Raw genomic sequence first — 16,679 nt, 5'->3', positions numbered from 1 at the left:
AAGATTAAAGCCAAGGCTCAATCCTGTAAGGCTGCCCTCGCAGCCCAGAATGCTCAGCTTTCCATACGTCAGATCCTCACAAGTTTGAAGATCAGTGGCCGTCCCAGCCTCTGGCTGGTCACAACAGTCAATGCCGATGAAGACGGTTTGCAGGTAAAAGCGACTCAGTTACCTGGTGATACATTGATCACAGTTCATGTAAGGCATTGATTCTTTCACAGTTCATGGGTTGTTGCAGTGATTCTGTAATAGTGAACGGGGGGTAGAGTCAAAGGCTTCCCTGGACCAAAGCGTGACATGTGGCCGACAAAACCTTGCAAAAGAGCTAGATAGCTGCTAGCTCGAAAAGGATCACCGTTAGGTACAGAAAATAGAAAGTTTTATTTTAAACTAACAAGAAGACATATTTACAGAGTTTACGTGTGCCGTAGCACGAGACATATGCATGGTAAAGTACATTATAGTATGCATATTGTGGGTTAGTAAATAAGGTGACAGGTTATTCCATGTATTGTTTCAGATCACAATACATTTAACATTGTCGACACATTGGTTGGTGTTTCTGGTTCGGTATACTGATGGCAAAGAGCAGTGGCTGTGTAGAGTGGAGCAACGCTGCAATGTGGTACCGAACTGTCTTCAGGACATAAAGTCGTGGTTAGACCGTGTTAACAGAGATGGGTGTCAACCTAAAATGGGGGGTGAGACTGTGTTAGGTGACGGTGGTCACAAAATGTCAATTAGTGGAAAAAGAAACTGCAAGGTTGTCAACCTACCATGTTGAAATCAGTGAACGCCATGGATGAGGTCTGGATTTGTCCAGCTGCTGATGTATGCGGCTAGGGAGGGTATCTGCATAAGTCAAATGCCCGGGTCTGAGAAAAAAAAGGAGTCAAAATGACTATTATGAGAAGTTTTTAAAACACTGAGTGGTAGTGGTTTTGCACTCAAAAGAATGGCCGTGCCTATGCGGTGAAGTGCAGATGCCAGGATCTAAGTAAAAGGGAGTCAGAATGACTATTACGAGAAAATGAAACATTGAGTGGTAGTGGTTATGCACTCAGAAGAAAATGGCCGTGCCTATGCGATGAGTAGAGGTGTAAAGTTCAATGGTACGCCATGAAAAAGGTAGTGAACTAGAGATTACGGATGATGCTAATGTGCATCAAGCAGACGGTGTTCGTGGTTGGGCTTTTGGCCATGAGTGATGAACTACGTGGTTTTTTAAAGAAACCTTGTGCGAGTGATGACAATCAAGTCTGGATCAATAGTGCGGGGTCCTCTAACGCTAGTACACAGAGGTGTGCGAGCGCAGTGCGATGGTGCCAGAGGGGGTCCCAGGAGATGGGAGTCTGCATTTCAAGAGCTGAGCAGTCGCCGTGATCTTACCTGTGCCGGAGACAGTGCTGTGTCACTGCAGGGGAAACTGAGACGTATGTGCGCATGCGTCACAGCGAGTTATATATATATATAGTTGCCATCATCTTACTCCATAGAGCCAATGCAGGGTGATATAATCACCCTAGTATAAAATGGTCTGTGTGTTTTGGAGGGACTCCCTGGACAGGGGACTGGGGGGGGTCCTTAGCGGCAACCCAATACCATATAGCTTAAGTAAGGAAAAAGAGTTGCAATGGAAGAAGTCTCTCAGGCCCCCCAAAAGAAGTCAATGAACCAAATAAATCCAGGGAAAAATGCAAAAACTTGAGAGGCCCTAAAATGTGGCCCTGGAATCCCCAGAAAATAGGAATTCTGTCTTAAAAGACAACATTAGTACTGGATATTGGGGACAAAAGAGAACACCCAATGCATTCTGGAACCTAAAGTGGACGTTTAGAAGCATGCAGCAGTGCAACAGAACACTGTGCACAAAAGAGAGCAGACTCTTGGCATTCGTGAAACTGAAATGTAGGTTCCAAATCTACGAGAGGGCAATTGAAGACTGTGATCCAGAGGGTGAAAACCAATTGCACATAGCAACCTGGAGTGCCAATTGCCAAGTATTTACTAGTATAAATGTAGCCATCTGGACCCCCCTTCTTTCATCTTTAGGTTAATTTGAGGAGTGCTCACGCCCTAACTTAAATGCTGTTTTGTTAGAATAGATGGGTCTTAAGTTTTATCTGAAAACCATCAGGTTGGGGGATAGCCTTATGTCGTACAGGAAGTTATTTCAGAGATGGGGAGTGACTGCAGTGAATCATCTGTGGCCCCAGGACTTGAACCTTGTTTTGGGATATTCAGACAGTTGATTGAACAGAGCTTTAGACTCTGTGGGGTCAGTATCATGAGTTTTTTCCTTGCATGTGCAAGACAGAAGATTGTGAAAGCCTAAACCGGAAGAGTGGGTTGGTGGCTGATTGGCCTTTTGTCAATTCAGAAATGAGTCCACGCTCTGTGTTCTGGACTTTTTGTAGCCTATTCATTTTATAGGATGGGAAGCCGATGTAGGGGGTGTTGCAGTAGGACTAAATTGGGTTTGCTAGTTCTATTACCACAATTGGGTGGACTTCTGTTGATATGCAGGGAAGGGCCGTGGACGGTCCAATTTTCAAAAATGATGTGTTGGCCCAGTGTTGAATTATGGGTTATAGGCATCCATACTAAAAGCATTGTCAATATTTTTCTTTTTTTTTTTAAACAATTTTTCTTTTGAACATAAACAAAACACTTTACATACAGTCAATAATCAATTAACGCATATTTGTTAACTTAACTACTCCCCTACCCACCCCACAACTCCCCCGTGTTTAGGCATACTTTGCACCCTACTTATCCTCTTCTATTCCTTGTCTATTGCTTGTTCATCTGCGGTAACTTCCTGTACAGGGATCTCTATTTCCTCTCGGGTCCCCTGTTCAGAGGCCGACAAGTCTGCTATGAGTAATCTCCATGCCACCACCCCACTCCCACGTTGCTCCCCTTTGTTGTTGCTCGCTTCTTGCCACATTGTGGTCTCTGAATTAGCCCATTTCAGCAAATCTCTCCACCATACATGTTCTATAGGTCTTGCCTGCACTTTCCAACCCATCGCTATCCTCCTTTTAGCCAGGATATATGCTAAGTCTTTAAGTTTATTTACGTGTTTAGCCTTTTTGGGTCTCGGGAATCCCCCCAGCAAACAGGCCTTGGGACACTCCACGTCTAGGGAAATTTCCACTTTCTCCAACAATTGTGCCACCTCCCTCCAAAACCTGTTAATCTCTGCGCATGCCTAAAACATATGCACCAGATCCACATCCACCTCCCCACATTTTGGGCATGTTTGAACACCTGTCTGGCTAAACCTGGCTATCTTGCTCACAGTCAGGTATGCTCTATGTGTCACGTATAGCTGGATCTGCTGTAGTCTTGTGTTCCTCAAAACTTTATAGTACAATTTCGCTCTATTCCACCCTTCATCCGACAGTGGTTCTTCAAGGTCCGCTTCCCACTTCTGTCTGATCTGATCCACTTCCCTGCCCACCTTGGACATTAAATAGCTTGTATATGCACGAAACCTCATGCCCACCTTCTGATACATCATACAATGCTTCATTGACTTCGTCCGGTAGCAAGGGCATGTCAGAGTCTGACCACCTCCGCTTAAGGCTTCTCAAAAGTCTGGCATGTGTGATATATTGCTCAATATGTATTCCCGTGTCTGCTACCAACTCCTCGAATTCTCGGGGTATTCCTTCTTTAAGTACATCTCCCACTGTAGATACCCCCATAGGTTCCCAGCTCTTCTGGGCGTTCCTCCTAGTCTGCTTATCCACCCCTCCTAGCGTAACCAATGGTATCTGCAGGGAATACAGTGTCGCGCCCCCCAACAGTCGTCTTGCTCTGCACCACATGATAGACCCGAGGAGCAACAGCTGGTCCAGACTAGTTTTATACGAATCCGGTAACCATATGAATTCCTTCAAGAAAAACGGTGCGCCCGCCTCACTGAGTAGCCTCGATTCTGCTGTGTGTTCATCCGATAACGATTTGGTCACATATTGCAGTTGACTAGCCATGAAGTATCTCTCGAAATCAGGCAGCCTTATACCTCCCTGATCATATGTATTCTGGAGCTTCCACAACACCACCCATTTCCTAGTGTTATGCCATATGACGCCCCTGCATATGCTATGTAGTCTGTTAAAGAAGACCTTTGGGATTGCGAAAGGGACATCGTAATGTAAAAGTCTAGGCAGTACCACCATCTTCAGTAATGCTGCACGCCCCTTCATAGTCAGCGGCAGCTTCGCCCAGAAAGACATGCTTTTCTTGATGTTTTCCAACGCTTTAACCTTGTTCTGCTTGTGTTCCTCTTTGGGATCATGATATATATCCAATCCCAGGTACCTATATTACACTAACTCTCACTTGATATGTAGCACAGGTAAGCTGCTTGTGTATTGTCAAGGGTTTTGACCCATGTTGAATCAATAGACTGGGTGGATGTGGGGATGAGCTATCGCCGCCCACATTCACGCCAGAATAGGAGAACTGCGCAGTTGGCACGAGACCACTGCAAAGATACCACCTTCTTGTGGGGGTTCCACATCACCACTCTACTGTAAGGATGCCATCAAAACAATGTTAAGCAAGGGCCCTATACTATCAAGCAAAAGACCACTCTATTGAAATGCAGTAATTCAAGACAACTCAAAAATGGATGCAGTACCGACAAATTCCCCAAGGTGGCGCTAGCGGTCTAAACTCTGACAGGGAAAATGTATTTAGGAGTTGCAAGAGGGGCAGAGACTTCAAAGCTTGTTAGTTAATTGAAAATCTTAGCCACGGCCAGAGGCCAAGAGGCTGGGAAACCTTAACACCTCAGAGATTCCACCCCAGGAGGCAGGATATCACATGACCCTGTTGATTGATTGAGGAGAGACTTCCAGGCAGCCTTCGGGAGCCCACACAAAAGGCTCTTTCTGTTGAATGAGGTATGTTAATTTTGAGTGTTTCCTGTCAACAGCCCTCTGCCAGCAAGGAGAGACATGGGATCACTGACCCACCCAGACTCCTGGAGGTGGACCCAAACACTTTGGGGGAGTTGAATTGCAACAAATATATATTTTATAGAAACAGTGATAATTTATTGTAACCAAATGACAGGAATGTACAACTTTGAGAGTCTTAGTTTGAAAAATGCCCTCACGATTTGAGTCCAAACTCCAATTTGTACCAGGTTCTGGGGCAAAACCCCGCTAATTATGATTAGTGTAGACAATGTGTTTAAGCTAGAGACATGGAAAGTTACTGGGATATATGTGGAAGGGAAATGTACCTTTGTATAATTTTTGATGAAAAACCAATGTTGCAAAACCCACTAAAATCGAAAATAAGTTGCCATTTTTGAATGCAAGCTCCTAGAAACGCCAGAGTCGGGACAGGGGCTATCTTTAGTAATATATGATGTGTGTATGTGATGTCAAACAACTGTGTACCTGGGAAATATGTATTTGGATCAGAAATAGATTTGTGTGCAATTTGACAAGGGGAGGTTCCCCTGACCATAAAACCTACAGCATCCCTCTGACACTCCATTTCTTCCCCCCAATCAAGGGAGAGAGGACAGCTTGGCCAATGATAAGTGAGAGGGGCAGGCTTAGCTAGGCCCAGGCACACACCCATTTTCAAAACACATAAAAAGAGACTGCTGGGACAGGTAGAGACATTCAATTCCATTTGCTGCGGAGCATGCTGACCGACAACTTCACATCCAGAGATCCAGACTTCAAATCCATCAATCTCCAGAACCTGTAGCAGAAATTAACTCCAGAATTTGTAGCAGAGAGGCCTGAATCCACCAGCTGAATCCTCTTCAGCAGGCCTCAAAACCAACCAAACTATTCAACAGCCGGGCAAGCTGTTTGAATTTTTGCCAATAATTTTTGCAAGAACCTGTAGCAGTCTCCAGAAAGCAGTGCTGTATTCGGAACCCGAGAAAACCACAAACCAGACCGTTGTGAGCAGATCCGGTGCTTGACAGACCCAGAGTGCAGAGCTGACCCAGATAGCCGGGACTTCAGAACCACCCGCCGGAAGTCCCGTCCAACCTGCCAGACCGTGACGAGGCCTATTTCAAATTGATATTGTGAGTACCTAGCAGAACTGTGCAGAACCAAACTCTTAGTTAAAATAATCTAATCCAAACTATTTTAACCTAAGTAGAACAGCCTCCTAGAAATCGTGTCATCTGTCATTTTTAAAGCTGCACAACTGTCACCTGTCAATTCTGCAGCTTCAAGCTGTCACCTGTCATTTTGAGTTTTACTTTAAATCCGAAAATCTACCTTTATTAAATCGTCCGTATCTCTTGAACCGTTTGGGCTAGGAACGAAATTTTCATCTTTCATCTGAAAGCTTAGAATCTAGGCTTTCCAACGAAGCTAGAACCGACTTCCCCATACTCGCGAAATTTACCGCGATTTGCGATTTGGCCCGATTTCTTCATCTGTAGAAATCAGCAGCTTTTTGCTTCTCTTTGCTAAAATTCGTTTGCAATCTGCTAATCATTCATAGAGGATTGTTAAAGTGAGCCTGAAATAATATAAAGTAGCCATTACCTACCCTGAACCTCTAGAGGGAATTAAAAGCAATTTTAGCACCTTTTCACTTCCTTGCAAACCACATTAAAGTAATTCGCCTGTGTTTAAAACTCATCCCTGTTTTCCCTAAGGTTGCTGGGAGAACTGGAACTGTGTATTGCATTATAAAGTGTGATTTGTTGGGATTCTTGAAGGCTGTGTGCTCTCCTTCCATTTCTTGTATTGCATGGGGGGAGTGAATTGTCAAAAGAAAAAGTGATCATATTACCTTTTGCTAAAATCATAACAAGTTATTTCTGTACTGCATTTTATTCCACCTTGCGTTTCCTTGAACCATATAAAGCATTCTTTCCCACCTTATTCTTCTGTTCCTATTCATAAGTACCTCTTGCTGACTACTGCTCATATTCTGAAGTGTGATATCAGTTATCAATTTATTTATAAAGTGTGATAGATATATATTGTTGAATTGTCCAAATAAACCTTTTTAATTTGCAAAACAAACCTACTTCTTGGCTCAGTGCGGTCAGGGGGATTCTAAGAGGGGGGTGTTATACAAGGGTTGTCATCCAGAGTACTGAACTGGATATAAAAATACATCAATAAGGGTTTCCTCAGCATCCCAGACTAGGCATTGACTTAGCTGTAGTGTTGATTGACTATCGCTTACAGTATCTCCCCTTGTATCCCCCAGGGGGTACAGAAACGACTTCTGTGGGTTCAGAGTTAGTCCTGACACTAGGGCGTATCTTGCCATCACATCCAGAACATGCTGCAAGTTTTCTTCCGGGTATTGCAGGTATAGGAGCATATTGTCTGCATATAACGAAATCAGGTGCTTCCCATCTGATGTATTTGTACCCACCTCCCCAAACTCTGTCCTCATATAGACCACTAACGGTTCTAACGCTAGTATAAAGAGCATTGGGGACCATGGGCACCCTTGTCTTGTGCCTCTACTCAGGCACCATTGTCCCCGAGATAGTGGCGCCTGTTTTTACTCTCACCATTGGTTCGTAATACAATAACTTCACCCACTTTATGTAAACTGGCCCCATCCCAAAACCCTTCAATACTGCCAGCAACCAGGGCCATTTAACAAAATCGAACGCCTTCACCGCATAGAGTGATACCATTGCCACTTCTTGTTTCTCTCTCTGTTTGTGTGGTCTATTATATGGTGTAACCGTCTCAGATTGTTTGCAATATTCCTGTGTGGCACGTGTCCTGTCTGATCTGCGTGAATGAGTTGACCTTTCACAGGTCTCAGCCGCATCGCCATCACTGCCGTGAGGATCTTTACATCTTGGTTCAGCAAGGACAGAGGTCTGTATGACCCACAATCTGTGTCCGGTTTATAAAGTTTAAGGAGGGGAATGATTATGGACTCCCGCAACGACCCAGGTAACCAGTCTTGTTCTAAAGCTTCATTTAGCATCTCCAGCAGTGGGGGAAGGATATCCAACCTGTATTCTTTGTAAAACTCACTGGGGAGTCCATCTGACCCGGGGACTTTATTACTAGGCCGTTCTGTAATCACAGTCTCTAGTTCTTAGATCGTGATCGGCACCTCTAACATATCTCTCTCTTCTACACTAAGCCAGGGGAGGTTTATCTCAGTCAATGTTTCCTGTATATCCACTACTTCCTTCTCCAGGATTTCCATATACAGGTTGTGATAATACTCGTAAAAACACTAATTTACCTCTTCTTGGGTTTCTCGTAACCTCCCATCCTTCCCTCTCAATGCACGGATTTGTAGACGTGCGTTCTCGCTTTTATACAGCTAGGCCAACAGTCTGCCTGGTTTATCTCCTTCTGCATGGTGGCACTCTATATATTTCTTGTAGTTTAGCTTGCTAAGCCTCTCCCAATGCTCGCTACATTCTTGTTGGAGGCAGGCCACCTCCCGTGCCTCCTCAAGCGTCCCTTCCCCATCGCGCATTATAGTTTTTAATTTACTCTCTGAATTTTTTAAGTGCTGCAATATTACCTCTTGTAGCCCTTTAGATGTAGCTATCGCCGCTCCCCGCAACACCACCTTAAAAGCCTCCCACAGTATACCTGCCGAGTCCACACTGTCGGTATTGTGTTTAAAATATTCCTGCATTTCCCCTGTTATATGTTCCCGGAACCCTGCATCTTTCAAAGTTTCCACCCAGAGTCTCCAGGTTGGAATCCTGGCTGGGGGGGGGGGTGTAGTATTTGTCATGTGATCACTAGTGGGGCATGATCGGACAACACTCTCGCTTTATATTCAGCGTGTGTGAACTCATGCATAGTCTCTTCACCTACAAACACCTGATCTAATCTCGTGTAAAGGTTCTGCAGAGCAAAGTATTGCAAATACCCCTGGTCATGTGGACGCATCACTCTCCATAAGTCGACTAGTTTTAGTGTGTTCAGCAGCACTTTAAGTGCTTTGACAGCTGGGGTTGGGCAAGGGAATTTGCTATCTGACCTGTCCTTCTTTGGATCTAATGTACAATTAAAATCCCCCATATCAATGCACAGGGCCTCATTATGACCTGGGCGGTAAGGGATTACCGGTACCGGTAAGGGCACCAGTACCGGTAATCCCTTACCGCCCCATTACGAGTTCCCTTTGCAGGTCCTCCCTTAACGCCTGGTTTTACCAGGCGTTAAGGACGGGACCCGCAAAGGGACTTTGGTGCTAATAACGGTACCGCAATTTGCAGTACCGTTATTAGCGCCTTCCCCATTCCCATTGAGCCCTATGGGGGCTGGAATGAGGAAGGGCCCTGGTGAATGGGGAATTACCGCCCCCGCCAACCTTGGAATGGGGCGGTAATAGCTCCATTCACCAGGGCGGAGTCGGTAAGGATTTGGAGGCAGCCATGGCGCTAATGGCGCCATGGTTACCTCCAAACTCCTAATGAGGCCCACAGTCTCTATGCAAACTAATCTTGGGATAGAATGTTTTAAATTAAGAAGTGGTATCCTGGTTCGGGGCATATGTATTTATAACGCATATTTATTTATTTTCCATCAGGCCCCTAACGATAGCCATCCTACCATCATTGTCGGGAGGATAGCTCAGCGGCAACATGCTCACCTTGGAAACAAGACGACACAAAGCAACATAGGTTCGATCCCCGGGTCCGCATTAAAAAACCTCAGAGTATTAAGCGTGTTATAAATACACAACTAAGAGACATATTCCTGTAACAGCCCCTCGATGCCCACGGGCTGTGTGAGCGCTTTATAAATGCTAATAAATAAATTTTCCACCACAGTCTGGAGTACCTTGAAAAGGATGTTTGGCACGACCCAGTTCAGGACTCCTCTGACATACGCCGAATAAGCCGAACCCACCGTCTTCCCACTCCATTTACGTACCACCATGTCTAGCTTATCCGGGTGAGGTGGGTCTCTTACAGGAGCGCTATGTCTACCTTTTGGTGTTTAAGGTACGTCATTACCCTATTTCTCTTTATATAGCTGTTCATCCCCGACACTCCAGGTCACAATTCTAAGATCACCCATAATCACCTACCGCTTTAAAGTCCGTCTCTCCTCTCATAACCTTCGTTCCATCATCTTCGTGTATTAATGTAGGCCTTGTTCCCCTCAACTACCCTAACTCCCATCCCTCCCTCTACCCCAACCATTCCCGACTGTTGCCCAGCTCCATCCCTGGATCTCAGGCTACCCCACATCTCACCCGTCCACCGGCCAGCCGCCGGTACTCAGGGCGCAGCAGGAGGATGCCGCACTACCCGTATCCTGACTAACCTAACTATCTAGTGGGTGTGATAGCGTGTCTCCAAGCACCGCTCACAGGGAAGCAGCACCAGTGTCTCCTGCATTTTGCTAACAGTATACTGCACAATCAGTGTCGTACTAAATCCTCTCTGTGACCTTGTTATACTCTTTATCTTGTGTTATACTCTTGTTTCAAAGACAATGGGCCACATTACGAGGAAGGCGGTAGAGGGTTAACGACGCCGGAAGAGCTGCTGGCCCCGTTAACCCTCTACTGCCTCATTACGAGGTCTGCTCGCGGGACCCGCTAAGGATGTTTGTTAAAACTAGGCGTCCTTAGCGGCACCCGCGAGCAAATCAGGATGCCAACAACGGGCCCGTCATTAACAGGCCCATTGTTAGCATCCTCCCCATTCCCATTGAGCCCTATGGGGGCTCAAATGGGAATTGGGATGTTCCTGGATCCGGGTTCCTTGAATGGGGAAATACCTGGCCCTCCAAGGTTGGAATGGCCCGGTATTTCCCCATTCAAGGAACCCGGACCCCGGCACCCGCTAAAAGTGGCATGGCTACCTCCACAGTCGTAATGGGGCCCAATGTCACTTATACCACATTATATAGTAAAGTTCACTCCGACCACGGGTACATCATAGGAGAAATACCGCTTCACTTATCCTTTCCGCCTCCCGTCTGGTCATCCGTTCCGCCGGGCAGTTCATCTTGTCCATCCAATTTGTTGCCTCTTCCGGAGTCTCAAAAAAAGCGCTTTCTTTGTGTAGGACATTCAGCTTCGCCAGATACAGCACCATGTATCGGAAGCCCGACTCATGCAACCTTCTTTTCACGGACACGTAGCCCAGGCGTTGCCTTCTGCACCAGGAAAGTATAATCCGGGTATGTCGTAATGGTCGCTGACACTCGGCTTATTGTACCCTCCTTGCGAAAGTGCTCAAGGATCTTTTCTCTGTCTTTGTAGGTCAATATCTTGCCAATTATCAGCCGGGAAGGGGCTCCTGGCGGAGGCTTCCTGGTCAAGGACCTGTGCACACTCTCCACAGTGAACCCCTGAGTGAGCGTTCCACCACCTATTTCTGGCAATAACATATTTTCAATGTAATTAGTAGGGTCTGGGATCTCTTCTCTCTCCGGAAGTCCCACAATACGTATAGTGTTCCTACGCGCTCATCTCTCCGCCTCTTCCACCCTGTACTTTAGGTTGCGCACTTGCTGTTATAATGCAGAGACATCCTTGGCATTGGCACTGCTGGTACTTTAGTTTCTCTTGACCTCCTTTTCCAGTCCCTCGTTGCGTTCGGCCAGCACCCGAACATCCTGCCTTTAACGTCCACACTCACAGCGTCGATCTTGGACTCCAAGGATGTTTTCAGTTCTGCAATGGCTGCGTCAATCTTGGACTCCCATGATGACTTAAGTTCTGCAATGGCCTCCAGGATCTGATGGTCATCTCACATCGGGACTGCTCCTCCTTGCATTTCTTGTCCCGCAGTCTTTGCAATTTCCCCCGTCTGGATTGGTTTGGCAAAAAGGTCTATTGACGGTTGTTCCCCCTTGGGCTTACTCGGTTTGGATGCCATTTGGTCTCTGATAATGCAGTGGGGATCCACTTTCCTGCACTCCACCTGGTTACTTCATTGCGTACAACTTCCATTTGTGAAGTCTTACTCTTGCTGTATGCAGAATTCCATCATGTACCGGGGGTCTATGCTCGCCTGTCTTCGTGGGCCTGCAGCAACTCTAAGGGGTCGTATAGGCCCAGCAATCATACAGCAATGTTTGTGTGCCTTTTTGTTTCTTTTTGTACCAGCTGCTCGCCTTTGTGTAAGAGTCCTTATCAGCATGTCCCCTACTGCAACGTTTGTGATGTTTCACTCCAGCTCGCCCTTCTATTCATTTTCCTGGGCCGTTAATGGGTTCTGATTCCTATCCGTTCTGACTCCTGTGCAAGTATGCACCCGGGTTGCCTGTGCAACCCCCAGTCCTAGTGCAGACTTCTTCCCCTGAGTCTCAGGTCGTTTTGCAGCCCCCACACATGACCTGTGCACTGATCATGTACGCCGTCGCTGGGATTGCCGGTAAGTATCTTGTTTAGCAAAGGCACCACAGTGAAGTTATTACTTCTGTGTCATCATCTGCAAATGTAAAGGGTATTTCCATGTACAGCTCCTCATGCCAGGCATTCCCACTGTGTGCATCTGTTCCGGGCCCCCTCTTTCCTGCTAGAGGCTCCAGTTACTGTACAATAATTACCGGAGATTCTTTGCATCTCCACGCACTCTGTGATACTTGTTCTCCTGGCAGTTTCGCTTTGTTGGGGCACGGGCAGGCATTTATTCTTTGGTTAAAATAGCCATTCAGAGAAGGCTGTACTCTGCTCAAAGTCTTGAGCTACACCGCGCAGTGAACTCAATGTGTACGGCGCAGTGCTCTAATGTTCTTCGCTGAAAGGGCTTATTACTGTCGGGGTGGGACAACGGTCCGCTCTGTCTTGCACTTTTGGGTTGCTGTTTCCGACTGTGTATTACAGCCGAAGCAGACCGTGCATGTGCATTGTAGTAGCACTTCCCAGATTGCGGCAAGGGTTGGCTTCCAGCCGTGACGCTGCTTACCATCGACTGCGGGTCCCCGCTCTCATTCTTCCCACAATGGAGGTGGTATTCTTACTTAAGCCGTGCGTGCTCCACTGGTGGGCATGGTCCACCATGACTTCCACACTCTATCAGCAGCTCACTTGGGCACTAGGTGTTGAAAGGATCACTCGTCCGTAGTTCACAGTGTTCCGCTTTGCCCGCACAACCGCCTATAGGTGTCCTTTGATGCAATCATGTTGCGACCCTGCCCAGCTTCCATTCCGTCTCGTAAGCATTCCTTTGTTCTCGAGCCAGCACAATTTTGATTATTCCGCTCTGGGATCTACACGCATTTGTTCTTTCTGTAACTTTAGTTACATGCCCGTGTTCAGTACGATTGTTCGATTTCAGCGCTCCTCACATATTCCCCCATCTGTAGCTCCATTTATATCACAACTGCGTTAGTCCAGGCAGCTATGCACCGACGGATGTTTCAGGATCAGCAGGAGACGCACAAAAACACGTCCTTATCTCATGGCTGCTTAGCCACGCCCCCCAAGCATTGTCAAAGTTACACAGCAGACGAACTGCTGTACTTGTTCCATCAGCCCCACAATTCATATGATACACCCTCAAACACTGCTACACTTTCCTCATCTTAAAACAGATTCCGCACAAAAGCAACAAAAAGAGGAAATCGTTTTTTAAAAACTGCTTGGGATGACAAATGGGTATCGTTGGACCCACCAACTATCAGATTCTTAAGCATCAATTCTTAAAGTCCTAAGATACATGCTCAATAGTATTATGCACTTTCTGATTGCGACATCACATACTGGTACTTCTGAACAACTAGGAGGCTAAGAAGTACAACAGTGAGTTTTTACTTTCACCCTCAACAGCATGTTAGCTGGTGCCAGCCACTCTCTTACCAGGTCTTGGAGCCGTTGAGCGTATAAGTGCCGCTGGTAGGATTGTGACGTGCCTTTGTCTCCATTCCAGCTGGATCGCTTCCATGATTTGGCTCAGTCAGGCCGAAGCAGCCAAGTAACTCTCCTTTGGCTACGACAACAAATAAACACAAAGAAAAATTAAACAGACCAGTAGATGGTTTACTAGCTCTACCGTCAGATGGAAAACATTGGTTGGGAAATGTGCGCAACATAAAACAAATAACTTTGTTGTATTACGTATCACATTGTCCTCCTATAATACTGGCAGTTTTGTGTGCAAAGGACGACTTGTTCAACATGTTGTATAACCTTCCTAAACCTCTTGCCATGGCTGGTTTTACTAGAATCCCCCTTTCATACAAGAATCCCTCCAAACCCCAACAATTCTCCCAGTTGCCTTTGAAATAAATCAGTGGTGACTTTGAGCTCTGAACAGTAGGCATATACTATTGCTTCTTTTAGGATATGGCACCACCTTAGGTTTAAATGCATCACTTTATGAAGTGTGCCTGGATATTTCTCCAGTTCTTCTCTCCTATGTGGATTTATCTCCCATTTATCTCTTTCCTCATGAAAAGATAGTGAAATACAATGTAAAATCTAAAAGGCCTGATACCACCCTTAAACTCTCAGAGACTGGCTTTTGATTACTGTTAGGGACATTTTTGCAAATCTTCCCATTGCTTCCCAGGGGCTCCCAGCACTACTGCTAGAACGTTTGGGATTGTTTTATTGACTTTGAAGGTGAGACCTCCCAAAATCACTCCCTCAATGCATTCCTTCTATTCAATGACATGGAGTCGTCCACCTTTTGTTGTACCAGTACTGGAAGACTTCCCAAAGTACACAGACATCTCTAATGTGATGGCAGCATGCCTCACCCTATGTGAAGTATTACCAGGGACCCAGTTAGAAACGGTTTCCTTCTGGCACCTTTTCCTCCATAAATTCCCATGGGAGCCCCAGTCTTTTTTCTTATTTGCGAACACTGTCCTGACTTTGAGGCCAGTTAAGTCTTCCGCTTCACTTCCCTTGCCTGTTTTGCTCATTCCTATGGGAAAACTGACTACTCCCCAAGAGTGCTTGTATTTTTACAATTGCACACATCACCTTACATTGAAGTGCAGTCAGGAATACTTTGTAGTCTTATAACATTTTAACCAATGGCTATTTGGTTACTTTGACAGTGTGCGTGATATGATGGGATTTTGACAATTATTTTTATATTTCTTTCGTGCACTTTTGCATTTATGGCAAATGCTTACTAAAAGGAGGCTAACACCCTAAATTAGCTGTACCACCAGACTTTCACTTGTTCTCTGGCCATATTGTTTATTAGCCTTCTTCCTGCCTTTTCAGGGCCGGGAAATGCCATTTATTGCAACCCCTTTCCCAGGCTGCTTTCGCGGGAAAGTGGTCTTTGTGTTTGTAACCCAAAGGACAGGCCGGAGACTGTCTGGCCCCAGTACACATAATCTGGCGCCCAAACATCTGTTGGACAGATGTGATGGCCAATGGTTGTCCAAAATTGGGCAACCCTGGGCTGTTTGAATATTGCAGATCCTTACCATTGGTGGGCTTGGGCTAGCTGCCAGCCTGAACCTTGGATAAAAGGAGGGTTCCTGCAGCTATTCGACAGATCTTCGCTGGAACCAAAACTCTTTCGAGGAAAAGCTGCTGGCAACCCGAGGACTCCAGTGGTTGGTTTGGTGAAGCCCTGCTCCTCTGGCTGATCTCAGAAGACCCTTGTGGCTGAATCGACCCTTGGACCGGTGCAAACAACCAGTCTCAACCCCTGCTTGAGGGGCTGTGCCCTGAAAGCCTTCTGAGATGTCCCTGGACCACCCAGTAAACTCATCAGCTCCCTTTTGGGCTTCCTTGTTGCAGCCGTCTTCGTTCCGAGCACAGCCTTGAGACTTGCCAGATCTTCTACTTATGCCACAAGTCTCCGGTCCTCGCAATTTCAGCTATCTCACCCCAAAGGAAGCTGTGCTGGGGCTGCTTATGTGTTCACTGCTGGGTGATCACCTGTTGCTACCTGACCGTGGGGACCACTGCTGGAACAATCTTCCTGCACTCCCTTGTGTTGTCCCAAAGTGTCTGCTGCACTACTATAAGGTGTCCTGAAGTGTCTGCACTGCTGAAGTCTTCACCTTTTCTTTATTTGGGGTATTCTTCTTGAAATTGACTGGAACTCCCTGTTGTGCAAGGTGACCAGCTCCCGACCTGAAAAGTGATCTCTCTATCCACGACCCCTGGGCTTCCCTCAACCGATACAAGGACCGAAGATTGTGTCCCCGGAGAATTCCAGAAGACTTGCAGTGTCACCTGGAAGAATCAGAGTGAGGGGGTAAGATAACATACTTGTTCCCCACCCCCTGTCCTTCAGTGGGTAAGATAGGTTGTAAAGCCCTTGTCCTAAAATCCCTCTTGCCTGGCCTCTGGTCATTGAATCTGGGCTAAGGATCCTTTCCTTGGACTGACTTTGGAAATAGGATAGAGTAGGATACTTACCTCATCTGGGGTAAATACTTATTTTACTTTAAAGAACTTTCAAAGCACCACCACAACCCATTTTTGTGCCCAACCTTATTGTTGTGCTTGAAGATGGGCAGAGTATGGAGCGGAGACGCCAACAAAATCTGCGTCTTCCGTGAAGTGTCACTAAGTGCAGTCTTGCAGACTGGTGGGCCATCTTGGAACCTGGCATTCAAGCCATTTGGGTAACGACCATGGAATGCGCTTACAATCTGAGAAGTAACAAGTCGGTAACAAGGCAATGATGCAGCCTTGTGGGTGAGTTGGCCAGATAGGATACAGTAAAGATTCCTAGAGCCCTGGAAACATAAGTAAAAAAAGGATAGGAAGGTGCCATTCTTTACTGG

The 16,679-nt window shown here is 46.2% G+C and overlaps 1 protein-coding gene across 2 annotated transcripts in view; it reads right to left on the bottom strand.

Annotated features, from left to right (window-relative positions):
- The window catches only part of GCDH (glutaryl-CoA dehydrogenase), a 357,241-nt gene that overhangs the window by 134,139 nt on the left and 206,423 nt on the right, over positions 1–16,679 (bottom strand). For both annotated transcript variants that reach the window (XM_069604167.1, XM_069604169.1), the window contains exon 7: positions 13,774–13,903. In XM_069604167.1, coding sequence (XP_069460268.1) covers positions 13,774–13,903 — 130 coding nt within the window. The remainder of the gene's footprint in view (positions 1–13,773; positions 13,904–16,679) is intronic.

Source organism: Ambystoma mexicanum, chromosome 3q, assembly GCF_040938575.1.
Source record: "Ambystoma mexicanum isolate Mex_15411 chromosome 3q, UKY_AmexF1_1, whole genome shotgun sequence".
NCBI lineage: Eukaryota > Metazoa > Chordata > Amphibia > Caudata > Ambystomatidae > Ambystoma > Ambystoma mexicanum.
This window is presented reverse-complemented; position numbering and strand designations above follow the sequence as displayed.